Source organism: Alternaria ventricosa, assembly GCF_023758065.1.
Source record: "Alternaria ventricosa strain BMP 2768 chromosome Unknown scaffold_17, whole genome shotgun sequence".
Classification (NCBI taxonomy): Eukaryota; Fungi; Ascomycota; class Dothideomycetes; order Pleosporales; family Pleosporaceae; genus Alternaria; species Alternaria ventricosa.
In genome coordinates this window covers 243,466-269,263 of record NW_026055697.1, presented here as the reverse complement: position 1 = coordinate 269,263, position 25,798 = coordinate 243,466, and the positions used below count along the sequence as shown (strand labels likewise).

The 25,798-nt window shown below is 53.4% G+C and overlaps 7 protein-coding genes across 7 annotated transcripts; 4 read left to right on the top strand and 3 right to left on the bottom strand.

The window, feature by feature from the left end:
• Nucleotides 1-152: 152 nt before the first annotated feature.
• On the bottom strand, nucleotides 153-2,623 carry URE1 (Urease; the record flags this gene model as incomplete). Its single annotated transcript, XM_049346450.1, has 3 exons — nucleotides 153-473; nucleotides 548-2,227; nucleotides 2,276-2,623. 3 exons carry the CDS (start codon nucleotides 2,621-2,623, stop codon nucleotides 153-155), a joined length of 2,349 nt encoding a protein of 782 aa, XP_049196340.1.
• A 946-nt stretch (nucleotides 2,624-3,569) lies between these two features.
• J4E93_008551 (uncharacterized protein) lies at nucleotides 3,570-5,027 on the top strand (the record flags this gene model as incomplete). Its single annotated transcript, XM_049346449.1, has 2 exons — nucleotides 3,570-4,547; nucleotides 4,596-5,027. 2 exons carry the CDS (start codon nucleotides 3,570-3,572, stop codon nucleotides 5,025-5,027), a joined length of 1,410 nt encoding a protein of 469 aa, XP_049196339.1.
• Nucleotides 5,028-7,530: 2,503 nt separating this feature from the next.
• Nucleotides 7,531-10,568, top strand: J4E93_008550 (uncharacterized protein; the record flags this gene model as incomplete). Its single annotated transcript, XM_049346448.1, has 2 exons — nucleotides 7,531-7,536; nucleotides 7,572-10,568. The coding sequence occupies 2 exons, from the start codon at nucleotides 7,531-7,533 to the stop codon at nucleotides 10,566-10,568; spliced, it is 3,003 nt and encodes a 1,000-aa protein (XP_049196338.1).
• A 1,388-nt stretch (nucleotides 10,569-11,956) lies between these two features.
• On the bottom strand, nucleotides 11,957-13,316 carry J4E93_008549 (uncharacterized protein; the record flags this gene model as incomplete). Its single annotated transcript, XM_049346447.1, has 4 exons — nucleotides 11,957-12,034; nucleotides 12,125-12,145; nucleotides 12,762-13,157; nucleotides 13,209-13,316. 4 exons carry the CDS (start codon nucleotides 13,314-13,316, stop codon nucleotides 11,957-11,959), a joined length of 603 nt encoding a protein of 200 aa, XP_049196337.1.
• Nucleotides 13,317-16,308: 2,992 nt separating this feature from the next.
• Nucleotides 16,309-18,823, bottom strand: J4E93_008548 (uncharacterized protein; the record flags this gene model as incomplete). The annotated part of the gene is made up of 5 exons (XM_049346446.1): nucleotides 16,309-16,505; nucleotides 16,594-16,686; nucleotides 16,751-16,821; nucleotides 17,239-18,562; nucleotides 18,616-18,823. 5 exons carry the CDS (start codon nucleotides 18,821-18,823, stop codon nucleotides 16,309-16,311), a joined length of 1,893 nt encoding a protein of 630 aa, XP_049196336.1.
• A 1,757-nt stretch (nucleotides 18,824-20,580) lies between these two features.
• On the top strand, nucleotides 20,581-21,504 carry J4E93_008547 (uncharacterized protein; the record flags this gene model as incomplete). Its single annotated transcript, XM_049346445.1, has 1 exon — nucleotides 20,581-21,504. The coding sequence occupies one exon, from the start codon at nucleotides 20,581-20,583 to the stop codon at nucleotides 21,502-21,504; it is 924 nt and encodes a 307-aa protein (XP_049196335.1).
• Nucleotides 21,505-22,064: 560 nt separating this feature from the next.
• On the top strand, nucleotides 22,065-25,179 carry J4E93_008546 (uncharacterized protein; the record flags this gene model as incomplete). Its single annotated transcript, XM_049346444.1, has 2 exons — nucleotides 22,065-22,359; nucleotides 22,415-25,179. 2 exons carry the CDS (start codon nucleotides 22,065-22,067, stop codon nucleotides 25,177-25,179), a joined length of 3,060 nt encoding a protein of 1,019 aa, XP_049196334.1.
• Nucleotides 25,180-25,798: the final 619 nt, after the last annotated feature.

The window sequence follows — 25,798 nt, the reverse complement described above, 5'->3', positions numbered from 1 at the left end:
GCTGTATGAATAGTCAGTAGCTCGCATGAAAATCGAAGCACAAACTCTATCTCTGAGAACCGATCTGACATCACGTTGACTGTTAGGAGACAGATACTTACACAGCAGAACAACCTTACTAAACATCAGAACTAAATCTTCAATTTCTTTCCCTAATAAACAAAATACCTCTGCGTCAACGGCAGCGTCTCCGCAGGCTCAGCCTCACAAACCATACCATCCGCCTCGACCGTATACCTCTCAGGATCGACCTTCATCTTCGGCTTCGTCTCATTGTATTTCATATCCCTCTTACCGATATTCCTACAATTCTTCACAGCCTCGACGCGCTTGCGCAAGCCATAAGACTTGACGACGCCAGACGCAATAGACGCTTGCGAGACGAACGTAATGCTGGAGGAAGGAACGAGGGGCGCGAACATGGGGCGCATGATGATGGGTTCGACGGTGGGGATCGAGGCGTTGGGGTCGCCCTGGGTTGTGTTAGATATCTACTTGATAACAGAGGAGATGATATTGAGGGGAGGAAAAGGGAGAGACAACATACCATCTGAGCATACGAGCAAAACCCACTCTTAACCACCAAACTCGGCTTAACCCCAAAGTTCCTCGGCGTCCAAAGCACAAGATCCGCCACCTTGCCCACCTCCACACTTCCCACCAGATGACCCATTCCCTGCGCTATCGCGGGGTTAACGGTATACTTACTGATATACCTCTTCACCCTAAAGTTATCCGCATCGGTCCCCTCATCTTCCTTCAGCGTACCGCGCTGCACTTTATTCTTGTGCGCGGTGTTCCATGTGCGTAAAATGACTTCGCCACAGCGGCCCATGGCCTGCGAGTCAGAGGACATCATGGATATGGCGCCGAGGTCGTGCAGGACGTCTTCAGCGGCGATGGTCTCGGCGCGGATGCGGGATTCGGCGAAGGCGACGTCTTCGGGAATGTTGCGGGAGAGGTGGTGGCATACCATTAGCATGTCGAGGTGCTCGTCGAGCGTGTTGCGCGTGTAAGGGCGGGTTGGGTTTGTGGAAGAAGGCAGCACATTGTCGAGTTCGACGACGCTGATGATGTCGGGGGCGTGGCCGCCGCCTGCGCCTTCGGTGTGGTACGTGTGTATTGTGCGGCCTTTGATGGCGGCGATGGTGGACTCGACGAAGCCGGATTCGTTGAGTGTGTCGGTGTGGATGAGCGTTTGGATGTCGTATTCGTCGCAGACTGTCAGGCAAGCGTCGATGGCGGCGGGGGTGCTGCCCCAGTCTTCGTGGAGCTTGAGGCCGCAGACGCCGGCTTCGGCTTGTTGTTGGAGGGGGCGGAGTTCGGCGTCGTTGCCTTTCCCTGTTATACCGTAGTTTACGGGGAGTTCGTCGATGGCTTGGAGCATTTGTCGGATGTGCGTCTTGCCTGGTGTGCATGTTGTTGCATTTGTACCCGTGCTGGGTCCTGTGCCGCCACCGAGCATCGTCGTGATGCCTGATGCTATAGCTTCGTGTGCTTGTTGAGGACAGATGAAGTGGATGTGGGAGTCGAAACCACCTGCTGTTACAATCTTGTGTTCAGCAGAGATGACATCGGTGCATGAACCAACTATCAAGTTGGGGTCCACACCGTCCATGACATCCGGGTTGCCTGCCTTGCCAATGCCAACGATCATACCATCTTTGATTCCAATGTCCGCTTTGTAGATGCCAGACCAGTCGATAATCAAAGCATTTGTGATGACGGTATCCAACGAATCCTTGTCTGATACACCTCCAGCTTGTCCCATGCCTTCTCTTAGTGTCTTGCCTCCTCCGAAAGCGCACTCGTCGCCGTATATGGTCATGTCTTTCTCGACCTTGATCCAGAGGTCTGTGGCGCCTAATCTGACCAGGTCACCGGTCGTCGGACCAAACATGCTGATATAGGACAGTCGCTCCATGGTGCAGATGTCGATATGCGCAGCGTCGCCATGCGGTTCTGGCTCGTGAAGGAAGCCGCCAGACTTCAGTCTCTCCACGATGCCATTTGCAACCGACATGTCCTCGATGAAGCCTGAGGCGATCTGGTTTCCGCCCTTTATGATCTTGTTACCACCAATCTGTACCAGAGTGACCGTCTTTGTATCGCCAGGCTCGAAGCGCACCGATGTGCCTGCGGGAATATCGAGGCGGTATCCGTGAGCTCGGACACGGTCGAATTGGAGTTGTGGGTTCGTCTCGATGAAGTGGTAATGCGATCCGACCTATATCATGTGAGTCGCATGCCTGTAGTCGCATGATTATTTCCATACCTGAATTGGCCGATCTCCCATGCTCTTCACCTTGAGCTTGATCCTCTTGCGCCCCTCATTCAGCTTGATTATACCAGCCTCTCCCTTGACTGCCACAATCGCGCCTGGCTGCTTCGTGCTCTCGTAAACACTCGAATCGGGCAGTGGAAACATGTCGTTCGACGGAATCGGCAGGAAAGAGCCATATAGCGCCTTCTCAAGGTCGCCATCGTCGGTGGACACTGGGTTGTGGACGGTAACGAGGTATGTGCCGGTTGGGAAGGTGCCTTCGACCATCAGCTCGCCGAGCGAGGCGACAACAGAGGGCTGTACATGGCGACGACCAAGCATCGTCGTGCCAATGGACATGAGGTCGGCGACCGAGTGGTTTCCATCGCGGATAAGCTGTACGCGTTCAGCATGCGACTGGGGATGCGCGCGAAGTCGGAGGTCGTACTTCTTGGAGGTTGTTCGCGATCAAAGCCTGATAGCATTAGCAGCGTTCACGCCATATCATGTGAGACTTACGGTGGCTTCAGCATGATTCAGCTTCACTCCCCTTGCCAGTCGACGTTGCGCAAGGAGTCCGAGCTGCGATATGACGAGCTTGTCAAGCTGTGACGCGATGGTCAGCAGGGGCCGCACGCGTACATGGCACCATGTCACACACCTCCTTTGGACACAACTGCATCTTGTATACACAAAAGCAGCCAAGAGAATGAACAATACAACGCGTCTCTAGATTGTATTTGAATCCCCACCATCCTCCAGTCCGACTCTACCGACTCTACCGCTACAGGCCTCACCTCTTTGGGCCATGCTGCGGGGTTCGCTTGCGATAAAGACGCGCGCTGATAAGGAGCTTACGTCCGCGGCAACGCGCTCTTAACCTTCATCCAGCAATCCATGGATGCAATTCTAGGCACATGTACTTTCGCCAGACCATTCAGGTGTCGCGAACCTGCGCGTGCCTGTCTTGGTTCGAGCTAATCTCAGCATGACGTAGGGGTTATTGGTTTCAACACCAGCACCACTGAGACATGCAGATCTACGCCTCATTCGGCCTATGCCACCAACCTTCTTACCTATCTTGCTCCTATCCAACCTGACGCGTCTCAGGCCTTCGTCCCTTCTCCTTTTTTCAACATTCCCGCATCGCGTCGCAGCCATGATAAGCTCGAATCCAGACTCACCAGAAATACCGCCGTAGCCGGTAGCGTCGATGACATCGCCGGCACGAACCACATCCTGATACTCCGCGACTGTCGACCCGCGCGTCTAGTGAACGCCATCTTCGACATATCTCTACGTTACGATGCACTCCTTGATGCGACATCTCAAGGGAGAGAGCGACGAACCTGAACCGGAAAAGCAAACACCTGATCCGCCTGTCAAGAGAAGTCGAGTAACAGTCAAACCCCCACCCAAAGATCCGAATATACCAAGGAAGCGACTCCAAATCAACAAAAAATGCCTCTATGAGCGCCGGTTACCCGGGAACGCGTACATCTCAGCCCATGTTAATCGACTTCAACACGGCTACTACAGGTCGAACGCGCTCCACGAACCCGACATTAACAACCTCTTCTTCGTTTCGGTGCACTTTGTTTTTCATCCCCACGACCCAGAGTCACACCGTTTCAAGAGCGCCGAAATCGAAGTCACCGTCCATGGCGATGATGGTGACCCAAACACACCCCGGAAACCAGGCGCGCCGCATCCGCGCATCTTGAAGCATGCGCCAGAGCTGATGTTTGGATCCGTGTCGCCAGAGAACCTGCAGTGGAACTTCAGCTTATCGAGCTCCTTAGGCGTATCGCAGGCGCCCGTATCTGCTTCGCTGAACCCGAAAGCAGCTATGAAGAGCAGCTACAAAGTCTTCCACATGATGAGCATCCAAGGATCGGTGCGATCGAAGCGAAGCCCACACGGATCAGAGTACGATGTCGAAGACGCCAAGGCCGTCTGGACACTCACGGAGAACATGCTCCAAAAATCAGGCTTGCCACGAGAATTCGACTTCGTCCTACTTGTGCAGAAGCCGGAAGATTGCGAGAATATATACATGTCGGTCGATCTGAACGCGGATGTCGGAGCCTGGTACGGCACGTATCCCCAGTGGTACACGAATCTCTCCAAGTATATGCCGAATCAACATTGTATGCTCAGTTTTGAACACGACATTGGGCAGAGGTTCCTTCCAAGCCGGCCAGGACATGGTTTCAACTTCGCCAAACTCATGCATACGTTGGATGAATATGTCATGATGCCAGGAACTGTGTATCCAACACGCGTAAGTTTGCTTACTGAACGGTCTCACGGCCCAAGCTAACCATTGCAGGGTACGCGACAAGGCGAGATCAACAACCCGAATCTGATAGAGTATGAAGCAGCCGATGATGGGAAAGCCATCGAAGCTGCTTCGGCGTCACCCCAACCTAAGAAGCCTGCCACGCCTCCAAGCAAGAGCAAGTCACCCCAGGGAGATTCAGATCGACAGCATCGCCATAGTTCGGTGCCAGAGAACGTGAACATCCGTGTTGTGCTGGAGCATCAGTACCCGCAAGGCTCTGATCCGCGACGCTTCTCGTACTCTCCTTTGAGCAACTTGGAGCCTGTGCGGTATCCGTCAATACGGCGGAGAAAGTCAAGGACGGGGTTGAAGGAATACGGTGCGAAGCAAGCCTTGCATGAGCTTGCCCAAGATGAATCAGAAGATAAAGGCGACAGATCGCGTGGCGGAGATAGACTCAGTGGAGCTACAGTAATGTGATCGGGAGGATCTAACGGAATAAAGTAGTACATTCCTACCACACCTACATGCAAACTTCCCGCGTGAGAGTCTAACAAGGCCAAAACTGCAGCGCTCCAATACAATTCAGGCAGACGACCGCCTTATCATTACTCGTGTGAGAACATGCAGTTCCCAAGACTCGGCTACTCGAGATCGCCACCATTAGCGCAATTTGTGACAGGTTCGTGAAATGACAGCACACCACCATCACTCAATCACGCACACCCCTTTGGCACCGGGCAAGACTTTGCGCCTCTTCCACGCAATATCATCTCCACCTCTCTCCACCAGCTGAGGTAAGACTCATCTCTCCCACCGCGCAATGCCAGTCGTGAAGCTCGCAGGCAAACGCACCACGGCGCCTGATTGGATCTTTCCAACATCCGCCCAACCTCCGATACGTCGCCCGCGAGGTCCCGCTAGGCTCTGAAACGAGATGACGGGTATTAGCCCGCATCGCTCGGGGTAGATCAAGTGGTGTACGATGCCCTCTCGCCATCGCGGCGCCATGTCCTGTGTTTCGTCGCTGCAGGTGTCTGCGAGGTTTGACTGGCCAGCGCGAAGACACGCTAGACAAGGGGCCGCCATGCCGGCAACCACCCACGAAGCTGCATCGCTCTTTCTACGTACGCAACGGTCCTGGTAGGTGTAATGAGGTAGGGCAGCAGAAAGGATGCGTGGGAATTGTGTGGTCTGCTGAGCGTGACGAATGCGATGCCTGGTGCCACTCGGAGCTAAGGCCGGGGCTGAAGTTGGGCTGGCTTCTAGGGATGTTCTTTTCGTTCTGTTTATTTTTGCTGGTCCGTCATCGTTCCTTCCTGCTGTGTGTAGGTACTCGGTGAGAGAACATCGTGCCTTCTTCGAGAGCTATCGTCTAGCGTTCCTTCCTCTTCTTCTCTGCGGGATAGATTCTCGTGCCGCTCGTCTTTTCTGTATCGACTTCTAATCTTAATATCTCACCGTCTTTCGCTCCTGGTTCTTTGTCCCGCATCTTCGGTATCTCTGACGTTGCTTCGCACCGCCTTTACTACGGATATCACCACAAAACGACGTGTGCGTTCACGAACACTCGGTTGTGACTGCACTCAGCCATTCCTCCGAAGGAAACCGCTCTTTCGAACATCAGCCCATACCGGCACGGTTACAACGTCTGTATACGGCGACTTTGAGGTTTACCGGATACTCTGGGATCGCTACAAGTATAGCTCGCCGACTGGAACGAAAGCAACCGGACCGTATCCATACTCTCGAAGCCCATGGCGTGGGTCCCGCAATGCATTCGTTAAACTTCACCTCAAGTCCGATCCGAAGCGAAACAACGAACCAAGAGCCTGGAAAGCTGCCCTACACATGAAACCAATGACGGAGTTGTAGTCAGGAATCAGATTGCAAACTCTCATTCACCACCGAAGAGAACGACAAACGGTTCTGCCGGGCAAGTCGAAGATGGCGGCATTTTACCCCCACTCGCAGTCACCGCGACTTTCTGAGCCGGCTTCACTGCGGATGCAAGCTGGCAATCCTATGACGCCCGTCCACTCCCCACACCACTCAGTTACCTCGTCTGCCTCCTCCCGGACTCCCGTCCACGTCCTCACCATCCACGAGTATCGCAAGCAGCAACACACGCCTACGCTATCGCGAACAGGTACACCGTCAGGCAAGACTCTTCGGAGGAAACCTGCGGCACTTGCCTTGAACGATATCGAACGCGCACCATCGGTATCGCATTCGACGCGGTCAGACTCTGGTCCACCATTGCGCCCTCTTCACTTTTCGCAGTCGGCATACCAACTCAGCTCGATTGCTCCGCCGCCCCAGCAACCAACACTGCTCGAGCTATCGCTTCGGTCGCAGTCAGCTGAGCCTCGCGTGCAGACGGGCAGTATATCCAGTATCTCTACTGGCAACTCGTCTAGCAAGGTACGTCAGTTCAAGTCAAGAAAAAGGTTGCCGAAACCGCCTGCCACTACAGGTCCTGTATTTGATCTTCCGCTTGCAAACGTGAAATCTACGCAAAAACGCCAATCACCGCGTCCTGCTGTGTTGAGCTTCTCCACCGACCTTTCACACTCCAGTGGCGCGCAGACCACGCCCACACTTTCGACCTTCTCGCTATCCCGCTTCCCGCAGCCGCCCCACCGGATCGACCCGTCGCTCTCACCATCCCACGATGAAAGAGAGCCGACGCGAATAGACGCACCCAGCTTCGCGACAACTGCGCCTGCGACGCCGCCCGCGACGCCCGCAATTATCCATTATCGCGGTGCTTCCTTTGACTTGGTTAACCCGCACGATTCGCTACTGCTTCACGACATTGTTACGCCCTCGCGCGACTTCGATTCCAGTGAATATCTTCTTCTACGTTCATCTGACGACGCATTTTCAGAGGTATGTATTACAACCCAACTCCGTTCTCAGCACAGCTGATCGCAACAGATGGCGCCCAAACGAGCCGTTTACGGCGACTTTCGCGCAGCGCATGCAGGTATCCTGAGACGTCCTGAAGACTCGCCAGAGCAGTCGCACATGGAGCTTCCGCTTGAGCCGTCACCTGCTGCCCTCAGTCCCAACTCCTCCTCTTACACATCGCCTCCTTACAGCCCCGAATCAGTCAATGCGCCCTCCCCGCTGACCATCAAGCCGCCTGCTCGCGAGTCGCGTTTCTCTCTCAAAGGATTGACTCGTACTTTGACGAAGAAGCTCACCAAAACACCGTCGGCGTTACAGGGCGAGGAGTTGCAGGAGATGCGTAACGAAAACGTGAGCAAGGCATCAATCAGCATGGAAGGAGAATTCCCACGTCCGTTGCACCAGACCTATGTTACGACCCCGGAAACAACATACTTCCCGGTCGGACCAATGTCGCCAGCTACGCCCAGCAGCCCCCTGTCACCTGAAGGCTTCCATGCCTTCACGCCGGCCTTCCCACAAGCGTTTTCGCCTGGACAAGATGAAGCAGAGATATCGCGAGGTCATCGTACAGGACACTACCAGTCGGAGTCATTAGCATCCATGCTGCCGGATGAGCACTCGACGGAGATCGGACGATTAGATGAGTCTCATCTGCCTTACTCTACTGAAGGCGGGTTTTCGAAGCCCTACTACGACGATCTTGATTCGATCTACCCCAGTTCGTCCATCTACACCGCAGATGGTCATCGGAAGTCCATGTATCAGCAGGGACTTCAGAGCGAGCGGAACAGCAGTGGCAACCCGTTCGCTCGGCTTAGTGGGATAAACGCAAGCGACTTTGCCAACGAGTACAATCCTAACAGCTCGTACGATTATGGCGACTCTAATCGGATGAGTCGGCAATTGTCACGTCCATTCGCGCAGGACATGTACCACCCTTCGGTCGAAGAACGTGATCCCAAGACAGACACCATCAGCAAACTCATCGATGAATATAGCCCGCATGATGCAGCAAATGCGCCCGTAGCCACTCACTATGAAGGCAAAGGAAAGGGGGTTCAACAAACTGGTGTAGGTTCAAGGCGGCCTCCGATTACCCAGCACCCAGGTTCACCCCCTCGTGAAGCGGCTCCTCTTGCACCGGCCTTTGAGTACGACGAAGCACCTTTCCTTCCTCCACGTCTACCAACGTCTGGCATGTTCTCTGATGAATCACGCTACTCATACGGAGATACTCGAAATCTGCTCCGCATCTCGGAGTCAGATGTCTCGATCCAGCCTGCTATGAAAGGCACTCTGGAGCCATCTTCATCGTACTCTCAACCAGAAGTCAGGACCCTCGAGCCTTCGTCTTCCTACTCTCAAGCGGACAACCCACAGAGCCCGCATACGCCTAGAGAGGCTCTCGAACAGGCCGAACAAATCTTCCAAGACACGGCCAACAAGCATCAGGATGACAGTAAGATCCCCGCGATGTGGGCTAGACGCAACTCGGCCAGCCTAATGCTAAGTAAATCAGCCACAAACAGGTCATCTGGTGTTCCCGAGGAGTTCGACACACCTCTTGGTGGCGGTGACGCAGCTATTACCGGAGATAAAGCGGATTGGGAGACGGTCGGCGGTAACAGTCGCGATTCGAAAGGCCACGAGTCTCTTCTTAGCAGCATTGCAGACTATAGCAGCAGTGAGGGCACCCGGAACAGTCTTGGCCTAAACTCAGATGGCTCCCTTCCTTCCTGGGCGAAGCTAGCTCAATCGCCGGCTCGTTCGACATACTACAACCACCCTAGTCCTTCACGTACTCAACACCCTCACCTGTTTGGTTCATCGCCACCGCCGTTGAGAGCTCAAGCAAGTGTTCGTACCGCACCCGATACTTCATCTCCCCCGTTGGCTTCCAGCCCTCCAGCATCAAGAACAGCACCATTGTTCCAGTTTGCTACCAATGCTGAAGAAGTTCGAGGACGCGGCGCAGTGGACCAGCCATATGCTTACGCTCCCTGGGCGGACCCATACGCCTTCAGTGACAAAGAGACGCAAGAACTGCTAGCTTCTGGCCCTAATGATAACATCATTATCGATGAGCAGCGAGCTTCGTCTGTGGGTCAGTCACAAGGACATTACCGGTATAGAAGCAATGATAGTACTCTACCGACTTCAAGTACCGCTGATGAGAGCGTTTTCGACAACAGTCCTATTGGTCTCGAGCGCCAGAACACCTTTGAGAAGCTGTCCTATGTTGGGCCTAAGGGCAATCTCACTGGTACTCCTCGCGGTACTGGCATGCATGAGACAGGTAGCAGTGTCGCAGATACTAGCAGTCCTGGTGTGAAGCTCAGCTCGAGCGTTGGTCGCCAGAGCGTTCGTTCAGACTACACCGGGTTCTACGCTTCGCCCTTCCCAGCTACAGGCAGCGTAACTCGCATCAGCCAGTCCCGACCAGTCTACAAGCCGAGTCCCGAGCATCGAACACCATCAGAAGCTAGTCTATTCTCACAGACGCCAGAACTGGAAACTGTTCAAGAGACCTCTCCAAACCCTGGTGCTCGCAAGCACCTCCGTAACTCTACCACGTTCCTGCGTCAACAACGCCGCACGAGCCGCTCTGCCGTACCTGGTCAGACGAAACTGCGGCAGATGTTTCTTGCGCCTGAAGCTGCTCGATCGACCACCTCGACTCAAGACACGCACATCACGCGCTTCGTGGCCCACAGTAATCGTCCATCTACCAGCGACACTACCACGCCTCTCCGTCCCACGCACCCTAGCCTAGACATCTACCCTCCGCCGGTCAGGGCCAACATTGCCCACCAGCACTCGCCTCACCTTCTCTGCGTGGAGCGGGAGCCCAACCCAGAAGATGAGGCACGCCGCCGCAAGCTATCATGGTGCATCCTCATGGCCTTCTGCCTCCTGCCGCCCTGCATCATCCTCTTCCGTTTTATAGGAGACAAAGTCATCGCCGAGCTTACCAAAGGCCATCTGGGCCACGTCACGCCACAGTCTAAGCGAACGGCGCTCATTGCTGGTATCGTCGTTAATGTTGGCCTTGTCACTGCAATCTTGGTTCCGGTGTTGGTCGCGCAGGCTCTGAAGGCTGCTTGATGGGCGTTCTAGGTGGGGTTGAAGAAAAACAGGTACGCAGTGCTGTTGTGATGATCTTATGTGAACTGACCTTGATGAACAGCAGTTCTGGCAGTCTCGAACATACTCAAAAGTGCTATCAACGATATCTCGAACCGCAAACCTTGCGACGCGGTACGACATACGAAAAGTTTGCGAGCGATCTTCATCGCAAGTTCCAAAGAACACATTGGCCAGCAACGTCTTGATTGCGGCGTCCATTCTCTTCTGAGTGTGAGTTTTTTTCCTTTGTCCTGTACTATCTTGCGTTTCTTTGGCGTTGCTTTTGCATGATCTGGGAGTTATTCAACTTTGAAGACAGCCATTTGGCTCTTCGGCTTCTCACACGTGGGACGAGGTTCTTTATCTGGGATGCATGATTGGCGATGGGCGAATACCCGGGCATGGTGCATGTGGATTCGGATCGACAACTGGGGGATTGGTCATTATGGGGTCTACTGGTATCTCTTTTTCATTTGTCGCGGCTGGCTTTGTAATGAGGTCGGCTGCTGGACGGTGGGGGCTTGGACATGGAATGGTGGTCTTGCAGTTTGATGGATGATGAAAGGATGGCGGACATGTTTGGTTCAGGTTCAAGAAGAAATATGAATAACTTCATTCAATGCTGGGAGCTATGCCATTCATGTGCTGTCCTGCGTGTTCTGGCGCAAATAAGATCGGCCGACCAAGCGCCATATCATGCATCTTCGCCGTTCTGTTGGGGCGGAAATGTTTTGCGTCTTGCCAACGGAACAAGCCCGATATCTGCTTCAGTATCTACTCTGCCTGGCGGTCCAAAATCCGTCTGGTGTTCTCTGCCAGTAGACCATTGCTCGATAACACTCAGTGGTCGCGACGGCGATGGTGAGGTGGTCTGTATACTGATGTTGTCCGATGGTGCTGAGGTAACCACGCTCTGGTCACTTCGATATGACTCGGGTCGCGCTTGAGTCAGCATGCTGAGCTGGGATTCTGGCCGAGCTCGATTACGGCTTATCTTCACTTCATCGCGGATGAAGTAGATCTGGTCCACCATTCTCTTAACTACCAGCAAGAACCGATAAGTGATATAAATGTAGAGTAGGGACGAAGCCAAATCAGTAGTATCGCCGAGGTTCCACATAACTCCCATTGATGCGGACAGGCAGCTTTCGCAGAAGCAATAAAATAAGGCAAGGCGGCCCATCTTCCTGGCCGTGTAGACATCGCCATTGTCTTGGGTATAGAATTTGCCGGAACGTATGGCTAACAAGTCTTCATGGGACTTCCATGATCCAAGACGCACTAGTGCTGTCCAAGGCCGGTTGATGAGACCTTTGGACTCAGGTACGGAGGTGTGAGATGGACCTGGGGCGTTCTTGTCTTGTTGACTACCTTCCGCCGGGTTGATTCTCTTCGCCGGACTCTCCACCGTCGAACTCGCCTCGGAAGATGAACAGGCTTCGCAACTAGTAACCTTGTTTTTCGGAAGCTTCTGCTCTGGAGGCGCGGATTCATATCAGCGTATACCCTGCGACGAACAGACCTAATGTGCTTACCATTAATGACTTCAATTGCGGCTAGAAGCGTTAGCGCCAGCAGCACTATGGCTACGACCTGCCCAAACCCCAAGATATGAAGGCTATTCGCCGGCTTCAATCCTCCATACCATACAGCGAGCACAACACTGCCGGTGCCGTAGGTCATGCCCACTAGAATCTCCGGAAGCATCGATATGTACGAGTCATAGTATCTGTCGAAGAAGCACCATATCGATATTCTTGTTCTTGCTGTAGTTGCAACAGGTGGACGTAGCCAGGCGTAATATTTGGCATCGGCCGTGATGACCATCGCACTAGCGTCTACCTGCGAGAAACCCTTCAGACGAAGACAGCCTGCGTAACATGATAATATCAACACGCCCAGCGCACTTGTTCCGGGTTCGAAGAATAGATTTGCGATAGCCAAGGTGTGGTTGGCAAGTATAAGTCCCAGGATGAGAATCGAATCGACCAAATCGAATTGGATTGACTTGCCAAAACGCGACGCTTCGAAGAGACACTGGAGCACATTGCCTACATTTAGGGTGGTCTTCAATATGACTTCGTCAAAATTAGTTGAAACAGTATTGATGACGAAGGAGAAGGCGAAGATTGCTAGAAACCCAACGGTAAACACAACTCGGCAGTCTCGAACGAGCTTACGCTTGAAGAGATGACTTTGAAGCACCCCCAGAGAGAGCGCATGTGTGACGGTCGCGAAATACGCTAGATACGTGACGATATTGAACTCGTAGAAGGTGATGCGGCACCGACTAGCGAGTCCCGCGATTAGGATCGCAACACCGGTGATAAGTTGTTGGTCGCTTAAGACTGTGGCGAAACCAACGATAATCTGAGTTCTTTCTTCCTGCTTTGGCGTAGGCTCGAAATGAAGATCGGCTTCTACGAAAGGACGACGCAGCTTCTTGAGTGCTCGCAGTGCGTAGTGATCGGTGCGGGAGAGTATGTCGAGGGGTAAACACTCATTGTAGTAGCCCCAGATAATGACGGCAGAGAGCATATAAGCGCAGAAGAGAAAAGATATCAATACCTTCGAATGATATCAGCGTGCAGCTCCAGAGGCCATCTAGGATTCACTTACTCCAATGCCCGCGATGTCAGGGTCTATGTCGATTTCGGTAATGCAACCATCGATCGGTTCACTGGCGTAACACTTGTTGCAGTTGAGGGAACTTCCACAGCTGCCCATGGTCGGTTGCTCGCGTGGTGGTAATGTGCTAGGCTGGGGCTAAGGTAGCAATCTTAGCAAGAAGCGGGATAAGTAGCCTTTGAATAGCGGCGGACAGGTAAGAAGGCTGCTCTCAGCCGCCAAGCTTCTGCCTGCATGCGATCCCGATACACCAGAGAAATTAGGAGAAAGATTGGGAATGGCGCAAGGCTGGGCCATTGGTGGCGCATGCTGGCTGGCCGCGTGGGTGCGTTCGCCACATTGGGAGGTTGCGCAGGAGCACAACTTCCATATTTATACGCTTACCGCGTCCCATCTCAGCTCTGGCCATACCGCCTTGTCCCATCTACCGTCTACTCCAGCAAGCAGTCCTCGTCCGCCTCGTGCGTAATTTGGCCCGCGAGATTGATCACTGAAAGGCATCTCCGCGACTGCAAAAATCGTTGTTGTGGTTGGTGATGGGATAAGATCGCAGCAACAAAACGTTTCCTGTATAGAAACACATGTCACTATTATGAGGGTCGCTTCTGGGATTCATAGCCCACTTGAAGCTGGCGAAGCGCCCAGCAGCTTGTAGATGAGTTGTAGTCGCTTGTCGTAGTAGCCGCTGACTTGGATGACGCGTTGCTTCTGTATCTGTATGTGATTAGTATTCTTCAACTCGAATCTTGTCACAGGTGGAGGAAACAGGCTTTTACCTCTATCTAAGGCGTGATTCGTGGAAGTTGCGCATGTCTTGTCGCACAGATAAGGACATTCGTGCAGCCTGTGGCTGTCATGCATGCAGCCACCACGCCATATGCATATCTCTCAGCCTTGCCACACTCTCAGCCTCGCCACACTCTCAGCCTTGCATGCTTACCATGAAGGATGTAGCCGCCTTTGAGCCTCTGGTCTTTTTTAGAATTGCCTGCGAAAACCAACAGCCTCGCAACTGACGCGTAGCGACGAAACGCCGTTTGTCTACAGATCAAGAATATGACCCCGAAGGCCCCGGCGAAGATTTTGTCGAGTAGGATGCACGGATACAAAGCGATACTGGTAGTCTTGAAGTAATAGCCCCGCAGCTGCATCTCGTTCGAACTGACAGTATCATCAGAGAAAGAGTCGTGGTAGTCGCTAAGAACACAGGCACCAAGATCAGACACCGTCCAGCTGTGGCAACCCGGCCGGGCTTGAAGTTCGCCGACTACTGGATGCTAGCCATTCGCATGTCTGCTATCGGACTCGTGATCACAGGAATCTCGCTCGGAGCGATGCGCACATACATCTCCATAGGCCTGAGCCGCGTCTTGGGGGAAGACGTAGATGCGGATCTCAAGCTAGCCTTTCTTGGTTTCTTTAACAAGAGCCTCGATGTCCTCTTGGTGAGCTCCTTGGAATATATGGCTTCATCCTTCATCACAGTCTGGATGGCACAGACTACAGCAGTGGGTGATAGACGTGGTGTGAAGTACAGCGACTTTGGTTTGAGAGAGGAGTTGACGAAGCCGTGGATGACTGTTAGCAGCTTTGCCACACGGTGGCGAAGGTCTAGCTTGAGTTGGAAGAGCGTTGCCCGCTGTTTGCTTTGTCTCTGCGTATCTGTGTCGGTTATGTTGCAAGGCCTGGCCGTGAACACTGTGGCTATATCGAAGAAGCGTTGGTTCCCTGTTTACCAGAAAAGATGGAAAACGACAGCACATGACCGAAAGATAATGAGGATCGAGTATCCTAAAGTATCACTCCTCGGCGTGGACTGGCTAAACATCCTCGGTGTCGGCCAATCCAATATTGGAGGGGAAGGCTACCCACCATGGGACTGGGCGCTCGGCATGTCCGCTTCTCTCGCGTTCACCGGCTTAACGCATGTTGTGTCCACGGTAAAAGAAACGCAGAAAGGCTGGAGGCATGTGTATAATTACCGGCTGGACGGAGATTCATGGAAGCGCTGGACTGCACTCAATACCGACTTCGGCCTATCAAATGGGTCAGTCGAGACGGCCTCCGCAGACGATGGGTAAGTAACCAGTATCTACGACTGGCTCAAGAAAACGGACCATCAGCCAACATCTTCATCGATCGGTTGGACCGGTAACCTGACGCTCGTACTGCCAGTACTGAACACTGTCTGCACGCCAATGGAGTCATTGAACCCGGAGGCGTCAATCGTTGTGCGGCCGCCAGCTAGAAACGAATCGTCGGAAGCCGTGATCATGACCGATTTTGGACCAGTCCCATCCCTAGGCTTTGCCGGTGCCACTTGTTCCAGCTTATTCCGACATGGATTATACGCAGTCAATGTGTGGATCGTGGATAGGGAAAGTCCCGACCTTAGCTTCAACCATTACGGCGCTGAATTGAACCAGAAGATCGTTTACGAGGGCGTAACTGCAAGCGACTTTGATGTTGCCAATGGAGTAGGTATGCAGGCACGAGACGTCATGCCGAGGCTTGAGCTATTGGTCCCATCGACAAGATTACTGCCACAATTCCTATTGATGAGTCGCAACCTACAGGCAATCGATCCACTTGTGAATTCCGACGCCATGGGCCTGTCGATCGTCATGGGGATCCTATTCCAGAACATCCTCAGCCTAAGCAATAAGTACTGGTCTCCTCTTCCGTCGTCTCTGCCTTCCCAACGGGAAGACAAGATTGTAACCTATCCCATTCAATGGCAACTGTACGGGTCCAGTCCGCGTCTAGGCTGGGAGTGGGTAGCCGTTGCCGTCCTCGCGATTGTGCTGTTGTCGTCTTGCTTTGGCATATATCAAACACTGCGGTACTGGATGGCACCGGGTCCATGGGTACAGCTCGATGGTATGATGATGATCGCGCAGCGCAGCCCGAAGCTTGACGGCATCGGAAATGAAGATACGGCGCGGAAAAGGATATACTCAGTAGAGGAAAATGGGAGTGGGGTATTGATACTCAAGAGTAGAGCAGGGTAGTATATAGCCACCCTGAGTAGTTGTACAAGGCGCCATCGCCGTTCAACGATAGTCCTTTTTCCAAAGAGACCGAATGCTTCTCAGACACCATACCTGAACTCGCGCACCTTCTTTTGGTAGTAGTAAGTCGCCAGCGCACCAGTCGCACCCAGAGCGATCGGCACAGGCGCGCGTCCGCCGGTCTTCATGATGCGCGGTATCGCAGAGCCCATCAACATGATACTGTTGCCAAGCGCAAGTTCAGTGCCGTAATTCTGGTTCTGCTTGATACGGTAGCCTTGGATCGCAGGTTAGCTGAAGCGCCCACAAGCAGCTGTATACGTTCAATGCAGCCAGAAACACGATCTATGAGCTAAGCAGCTTACCAGCAAGAGCGTACGAAGCACCCAGTCCGATTCCAGCGACAAGGCTTGGTGTTGAGCGTGTTCGGAGATAGCCAGCGGTTCCTCCGACCGCCACTGCACATCATTTCTCAGTCAGCTCTCATACGACTAGACACGCAGATGGCGTCGTGGCACTTACACAAGCCTGCCAATGTAAAAGACGGATGCTCGGCCATTGTTTCTTCACGTTGGTTTGATGAGGAGCGATGCCTGTGAGTGATGGTGTGCTGATATGGTGCCACAGGATGAGATGACTGGGAAGCTGCCCAGGGTCAGCACGGACGTGCCAAGACACGATGACACCACCTTAAGAAACGGGCAAGAGCAGAGCATGCAACTAGCATGAAAATGACAACGTATTAAGTTCATTACTATATGTATGGGTATCTGGTGAGCGATCTAACGATAGAAAAAGGCGACTCGAAGAGAGCATGAGCTGCGGTGCGATGAAAGAAAACCCTGCCACTCTTCCCTTCCATACCAAAACGCCTAAAAGCAAGATCCTTCTCCAAGAAAAACATCGCTCGATAATTGTAAATTTGTTGCGCAACAAAGTCATCCCATCACTGATGCTTCCGTGACAACTTGGAACACCTTCAGGTCACGATAGAATGGCTCACGCTGTACCTCGTGCTGGGTGGCGCAAAAGCGGAATAGCCGGGCGGCATCTCTTCTCGCGTGCCAACACTCGCGCTGCGAGCCGTCTCAGGACTTGGAGGCGCAACACTGCGTGGAGCAAAGACATCAGAGGCAGCTCTGAATGCCGTCTCCTCGACGCTCCTCGCCCTAGCATTCTCAATGCCAGTATCACTGCCTTCGGCGCAGATCTGGATCGGTACCTTGAGATGTATACTGGAGCTTCCGTGGGCGGAGAACTGCAGCGCGAGGGTGTATGTTCGTGAGATGAGGCAGGAATGGAATGTCGGTATAAAGTTTTGTGTCATGGGAAGGGTGATTGGCACCAAGATCTGCGCTGTGTAGAAGGCACCTTGCTTGTAATCCTTGGATGCAGGTAGGATGCCCATCGCGAAAGCCTTCTCCGCTTCGCTCAGAGTTGAGCAATCGCTAATACCAGAGTCGCGTCGAACCAGGCTTTCTGGACTAGGATTTTGTGCCGCATCGTGCTTTTCCCACTGGGCGGAGGCGATGCAAAGATTGGACAGCGGCACGTACTCGGAGTACAGGCCTTGCGACAGATCGAACCCGAGCGTAGACCGCGTTGGTAGATTCTGCCTAGGAGCCGAGGCGTAGTAGGTCACGACCTTCATCTTTGTTCCTAATGAACCGAGTTTCGGTGGTGCGCTGGCCTCCTCTGTGGGATCAAAACGGAGAACTAACTTGGCCATAGTCGTGATCGTTCTGCCCTCGGTTGATCTTGCGCCCGGAATGACAAGAGGTGGTGGCTGGATAGTCTTCGCAGACAACGTCCCGAGCTTTCCTTTGAACAAACCCTTCTTGACTGTCTTTTCCTGTCGCGATCGGTATTCGTCGTTGTGATCAATGTTCAGCGGGGGCTGCTCTGCAAAGGCTGGCTTCACGCGCACTTTCTTCAGCTTCTCAGCAAGCACCGAGATGCCTTCTGATCCGCGAGTGTGCGCGATTTTGACTTGGATTCCGTAGGTGATCTTTGACATCTCCGGCGCAAGGTCATCAAGCAGTGTACTGCCAAAACCAGCAAGGTCGGGATCGCCAATGCTGGGTGGTAGTGAGAGATGTACGTCGCGTATGTGATCCGAGACTACTGTATGCGAGCAGGCTTTTGGTAGTAGTTGCGAAGGGATGGTAAATGTGAAGGGAAACTTGTAGGGTCTTCCAGCTTCAAAAATTCTTGGGGAGGGGAAGTTTGATTGGTCTATTGGCTGTCTAAGAGTCAAAAACCGGTGCTTTGCCTCTGTTCGTCCTGTCATTGTTGGCGTAGTCGTCATCCTATCCACATATACCTGGCTTGTACCTGTGTTGTGTCAGATACGATGATTGCTAAGTTCGTGTATGATCTATGCTTACCAGTAAATGCGATGTCGATATCCTCAAAACGGGTGTCGTGCGGCGCAGTGATGGTGACTGTTCCCTCGATAGTATCCATGGAAGAATAGCTTGTGATGAACTTGTGGCAGTGGCCATTGCTGTCGTTGAGATCGATCACGATGGTAGGCTGGCCATGATGCGAGATGTTGCGGACCTTGTAGCCGATTTGATTGCCCAGCGCCTGCATCCTGTCGGGTGGCGCAAACACTGATGTGTTCGATGAAGAAGACATGTCGACGCTGTCGCGTGCCTTAAGGTAGGCTTGCTAGTCGCAATAGCCAAGGCAAGGTCGCACCAGAAAGCGGGGAACAATCCTGCTCAGATAAGACGTCTCGAATGCGGAGAAGCTGAGAGCTGGGCAGCTGGGGTAGTGCGAATAGGCAGAGATCAGACTAGTAGGTGGCGAGTGAAGATAAGACGTCTGCTCCAGGACTGCACCACAAACAAGTGGGCCTTAAGGTTGTCTTATACATGGCACTCAGGCACGCCCTGGATTGAGTCATTTGCAAGCGGCACAAAACTAGGGCTGGTAGGTGATGAGAAGGTTGCATGCTGCAGATGGATGATGCGCTGAGCGATGGGCTTGCTTTGCCGTCGGATACGCGGGGGAGTCATCCTGCATCCATCACAAACCACGCCCTTGACTCCAATAGCGTCGTGCGCTAGGCCCATACAGGTGCCTGTCTCTACATTTCCGCAAAGCTGAGTACTGGACGACATCAGGACGTCTCCACAAGTCAAACGGTCTCGAATGTGCTTTTCTCAGGTTCTGTGATCTTGCCCGTCGCGAACGTGCTAGCTTGCGGCCCGCCCACCAACCATAGCGGTACTCTGGCGGTCAGTTATGTGCCTCAAGCCAGCCTTACAGGAGCTCATGCCACAAATGTTGAACAAGCGCGACACGTTCCTGACTACTCGCGCTGAGAGTACACGACGGGTGGATACCTTTTGTCATAGGCTTCATTGCAAATTTTCAACGTTATGCCGTTAAGTGGTAGAGTCAATAAACGTCGCGTTTCAACCTCATCCAACAATCGGGGCTCTCCGAAGTTGCGTTTGTTAGCAAATTTTCCCTTTCTTGCAGCTAAGAAAACTTCTAGAAAAGGGGCGGCGCCTGGTGGACCATCACAAGTATACTGACATGGTTGATTGTTGGCGGCTTAATTGGGTATGCATATCGGCGTCGCGGACGTAGGAAACTTGCATGTAGGGCGCACGCGCACGCGTTGGAGAAGGGCGCGCTGGCGATTAATCAGCGCCCTTGTCTTGCTCTTGGCCACTCAGGACGGGCCGATGGCGGTAGCGGCTTACTTTGTTGTGAGATGCACGGCATAGCAGCTGAACTCCGATGGCATGCTACTCCGAAGCATGCAAGTTTTCCGTCGTATCGCATTCCTGGCGGAAACGTATCCTGTGTCCGTTGGAAAAGCCGTGAGCGTGACTGTCGTTGCCTCAGCTAATGCAGGTTCTCCGGTGATAGGAGTACCTGACAACCAAGCCAAGCCTACTAACAGATGGGTGGGTAAGCAACGACAGAGGTACATGGGGTGTCGGAGGTTTGGCGACAGTTTGGTGATACTCTGTTGATGGTGTTGCGAGATGATCCAGGGCACGGGCTGGGATGACGGAGGAACCTTCCGCGAACGTCATCTCGCCATCAGGAGCTCTAAGCTCAGGTATCGCAGCACCAGTGCAACTTCTCATCTCTAAAGACACGACGCGGGTCGATACCGCACGCGACGAAGAAGAACGCGCTCACCCTACGGCGTAGAATGACGGTTGCACCTCACCCCTCACCCACTACCTTGCGTCTTCACCTACCACCGTGACGGCGAACAAAACCCTGGAACCATAGACACACTATCACCTTATACACCAGAAAAGCTGGAAAGGTCTGCAGCCTACATTAAGTAAACAGGTTTGCAGCCTACGTGAAGATAAAGTATGCAAAGTAGGCGATCTAACGTCAACGTAGGCTCCAGGCTGTTTAGTATGGCCGAGATTCCTACTCCTCCAGCGTCGTCCGCGCCGTCACAGCACGCGTCGCCCCTCCCACAAGCACGCAAACACCCGCTGAAGCCCGGCGGCCCGAGGGAATCTGATCTGATACGCTACCTTGACCATGGCGTCAACAGCATCCAGAAGCGAGTGGACAATCGCATGACGAACCGAAAGCTCAAGCCGGCGCCGGGCGAGGAGGACGGATACAAGGCGTTCTGGGAAGTCGCAAAAGACCTCGATGGTCTGGTAGATGTTGTCTGGGTATCTGGATCACCGAACCTCCAGATACCTTATCTGCTCAACCTCGCCGTCCTTACCGCCGACTTCCTCCCGCTATTCAGTTCCTCAACGCGTTCCGCACAGGCTACGTTCCGCCTCCTCTCGAAACTCGACTACGCCTTCTCCTCACTACTTACTGGGCACGACACCGCGACCGGAGAATTCTTACCTGGGTTTGAGAATGGCCGTACAGTCACCACAACAGACAAGGTTCGCTTGAAGGGCGTGGTAGACCGGACCAGGCTCACGGTCGCCCGTGTACTGAGTGGAGACAGCGTGGTCGGTGATGAGGATGATGTAGGTGAGGTCATGGACACGGACACAGATACGGAGGGAGAGCCAGAAGCAGGTGGACGTCAAGGCACTGTGACCTTTGAAGGCTTCGAGGACAATGACGACGATGAGGAAGATGAGGACTGGGAAGAGCGCGGTGTTGCGAGTGTGTACGAGAAGACAATAGGCGAGTTAGGCGATGTCCTAGGCGGTCCACCGATTGGCATCATTACCGACGACTGGGGCGTCAACGGCACCGAGCAGCAAAGAAGCGGCGGAGGCTTCGTTGAGTCCGGGGGTGAAGTCGAGCTCTGATTCGCGGTATCGGCTGCCGTCAGCTGCGAGCCCTTTTGAGGCGAAATTCTATCTAATCTAGGCGTTGTGTGTAGGTATCTCCTCGTGCGCATAGGACTCATTGCGATTGAGATGATTACTCTCAGTCTTCTCTTTACATGGTCTGCCGGCGCGTCCGTTTTTTTCCAAAGCTCCTTGATTTCCATCTTTCTCACTTCTATTCATCGCATATATATCCTCATGCCAAAGTCCACTATCATGATATCTGTATACGTTAGGATGGTCGTACGCCAGGTACGGTGTGCATGTAGACGAAAGTCCAGTCATGGCGGCGAGGACGCGTGCCTGGAAAGAGCACTGGAGGGTACCTGCCGTAAACGGAAACCCACGATATACGTCACGCGATTTCAGCAGCGCTCGGTCACCGCAACGCGTCCCCCACACCCCACCATGCTCGACACGCTCTAGACGGCCTCACCGCATCCAACCGACTCGAATTCGCTCGATTGCCAGGCATTACGGCATTGTCTCTTGCGACGGCCATGTCGTAATACGTGTATATTCTTTCACCTCCTGCAAATATGCCTACCTACTTCGCGCGCGGCGTCTCGGTGCGCCTGGGCGCAATTCCACTCGGTGATACGACTACAGCAAAGATTATACTGAGAAAGGGAGAGGCAGCTAAGCAGCAGTCTGCACTAGCTGAAAAGAGGCTGTTGAAGAGCAAGCTGTTGAAGGAAGAGCAGGTGCCTTTCCCCGGTGATGACGCCGCCTTCCAGCTCAACTGGCTTGCACAAGCGCCTTTCATGCAGACCCGGGTCGGCAATGAGATATACGAAGAGGAAGCTTCTAGGGATGCACAGGGAGCGACCAAGGGTGCGTATCTTCTGCCTGATACTAACAGCACCACCGCGGCTAACGATATTCCCAGATGTCTCGCAGCGCACACTGAAAGCACTTACCCTCCACGTCAATCTCTCCGACCAGACTTATGTCTCCGGCCTCTACAACCAGAGAACATCGCTCAAGATCGAAGTCTTCTTCAATGGAACACTCGCCGCGTGTTTGGCCATGCCCAACTACGACGGCAAATCTGGCTCGAAAGACCATCACCAGGTTTTCGCAGGCACTAGAGTCGACTTTCTCGCTGAGCGGCCATGGATCATTCTGCCACCCGGAGTCGCCGCAGATGGCAGTACTGCGAAGAACAACACCACACCTTCGGTAAAGCAGCGATGGCAACACATTGGCCAGGCGCTCCAAGCTGAAGCACGCAAGCGGGGTACCGACGAACAAGGCAACATTCCTCCTACTGCCGAGTTCCTCCACGCGCTTGCGACAACGCAGATGCCGGAACAGGTATACACTATGCAGAGGCCAGGTGGAAAGGCTTTCGGGGTCATCGACGTAGTCATCACATCTGGAGAGGGTAGGAAGCTCACTAGCGGCGTGGGCTACTTGAAGGCACCGAAGCGCATGATCGATGAGAGTTACCCGTTCGTGCTCGGAGCCGACGGCAGTACTATGCATCTACGTGTCGATGCGCCTGGCAAAAGTGAGAGTGACGCGGAACCTCCAGATACCATCGAGCCGAGCTCAGAGGTCATCGACATGGATGCGGAAGGAGACAGCGATCCAGAGTATGCGTCTCATACAAAGAGACGGGCTCTCCGGTCCGGAGTGCAGTCGAAACAGGATATGTCACCTGTCTTGCCATCGGCTCTAACCATGGAACCCTTGACGCTGTCAAATCCACCACTCGCCGGTGTCGGATCAAGCATTCCAGCACTGATAGCACCAAACACTACAGATGCAAGAATTACGCCTTCACCAGTTCGAAGAAGTGCAGATACCTCCAACATACCGCGTGCACCAGAGACTGGACGAGCGCATACGTACGACGCAGTACACATCTCAGAAGCGGAGCTCACGTCGCGTGCAAGGTTCACTCCGAAGATGATGTATCCAGATCTGACCCCAAACTCGCACACGACTCACATCCTCCCATCACCATATACCATTCAATTCTCAGATCCAACACTGGGAGGAGTCGCACCCAGTGATCTCATGCGTCAGATACCGGGCGACAACGCCGGTTTGACGTCTAGTCCGCTTGATCGCTTTCCCACGGCTTTTCAGGGCCCAGGTTACCAGTACGCATCATCTTTTCCTACACATTTACCACGGCTCAGACAAGCACCCTCAAGTCATAGGCTGCATGCGGGTTCTCTGCCTGGAGAACCACGCGGTGGCTTACCCGAAAGCCAATACACGCGTCAAGACTATACCATGTCCGGAATGGGGCCCAACTTCTGCGGAGCTCCCGAGAGCTACAAGCCAAACATGTTGCCACAAGTCGCAAACCTCCATGGATATCAGGAATCTCGGCCACCACAACTGTCATTTCCGCCGTTTGATCGCAGACTGTCCCTGCCGTTACCGCCAGCAGCTTTGTACTCAGTACCCACAAAACCAAAACGAAGTGTCTCTCCGAAGAAAGCATCTCCTCCAAAACAGTCAGCGAAGACAAATTCCAACATCGCGGTCAGACGCTTGGTGGTCTATGGGCAAGACAGATCAATTCTAGTGGATCATAGGTGGGAGCCTGAACTGCGTTTAGACTTGGCTTCCAATCGCCCCGTCCAGAATCCGACTCGACAGGATATCGTCCCAGGAGATGATGAACAGAAGAGATCTATTGATTCAGAGAAGGCAACCACCGAATTTCGCGGGTCAAGAAAAAGTACGGTCCGGATGGGAACGCCGCCGCCTACATCGCCATTAGAGCACGCGAAGACTGACCTGTCCCTCGCTATCGACAACCCACAAGAGACCAGCGCTTTCCAACCGAATGTTGTGTTTAAACAACCCGCATCTACTGTCAAGAACTCCATCCTAACGGGTGAACGACCTGAAGTAGAGGAGGTTAAGCTGCATGGTGACCAGCTGGATGCTGACTCAAGCAACCAGAGTATACATGCAACCGAATCAAGACTTTCGCGTCGTACAACTTCTAGCAACAACATTCTTGGTGTACAAGGCCCAAAGGCAAATCCATTCTGGTTCGAGGATCCAGAAGAGATACTTCGTGAAGCATCTGCGCGACTACGTCGATCTCGCTCTTTCGCCAAACCGAGAAACACGCCTGACGCAGCTCCATCGTCCAAGATCGCGGTACCGGTCGTCCAGAACTCTAAGATCTGGGACACTGCTACATCGTCCCCTCTGTCCAGCCTACATACAACTCCTGAGCCTGATATAGAGCCCATTTCATACACCCGGTCACCTCAAGCACCTATTAGATCGTCTCCTGCTCCTATCCCGCAAGCAGATGGCTCACCGGAACGCAAACCTTTGCGCGGACCACGTCGCGGCAACGAAACCCCGTCACCAGTGAAGCTCACTTCAAATCTGACGACACCTCAACTTGCGCGCCACGAACCCTCTACACCTCAATCCTCGGCTACGAAGAAACGCAAGAACCTTCACCGCACCTTGCCGAAAGAGCCTCGCAGTCCCACACGTCTGAAGACGAACAGCAACCCATCGCTGAACAGGGATTGTGTCATCGCATACGCAGAGAGCAAGGACAAGAAGAACAAACAGGGCATTCTAAGGCAGGTGAAGAGTGAAAGGCAGGGAGTGTTCAGTGAGAACGATGTCGTGTTTGCGGCCAGGTTCTTCGTGGAGGAATGAAAATGTGCTAAATGGCTTGCGGATGATGAAGTAAATGCACGCATGAGACGTGCAGAAGATGTATGTAAAACCTGTACGCTCACGATGTACGAGCCTCAATGTTCTTCGATGCATCGAGCGCAATGAGAGGTCCTGTACTATAGATCATGTACCGGAAGTTTGTGGGTTCGGACTACGTGAAAACCAACGCGTATAGAACAGTCACGTAGACTTGTACCATAACGTCTTCGCTGACCTTAGAAAGTGGCGAGTTCTGGAATGGCGTCATCGTCATCGCGTAGTCACGTGCCGTGCGTTTCCAGTCTAGCTCGGGCACGGTCCCAGAACGCGGAGTGATCCACGCGCATGCGAGCGCGACCATGAACACGATGAACGTCTGGCAACCTCCGACAGATGCGGGCACCATACACGCAAAGCTATCGCAACATGACGACTCTATACATCTAATCTAGCACGACCGATGAAGACACTAGGTGTAACGTCTGCGCGCGCTCTAATTGGCATGCCTGGATTGGAGTACCATGCTAGAACGAACCATGGCTCGCCCTCTGAGTCAACTGCGCCTGGCTAATATCTAGCAACTGTATCGCATCTGTTGAAGGATACAACGTAGAATCTG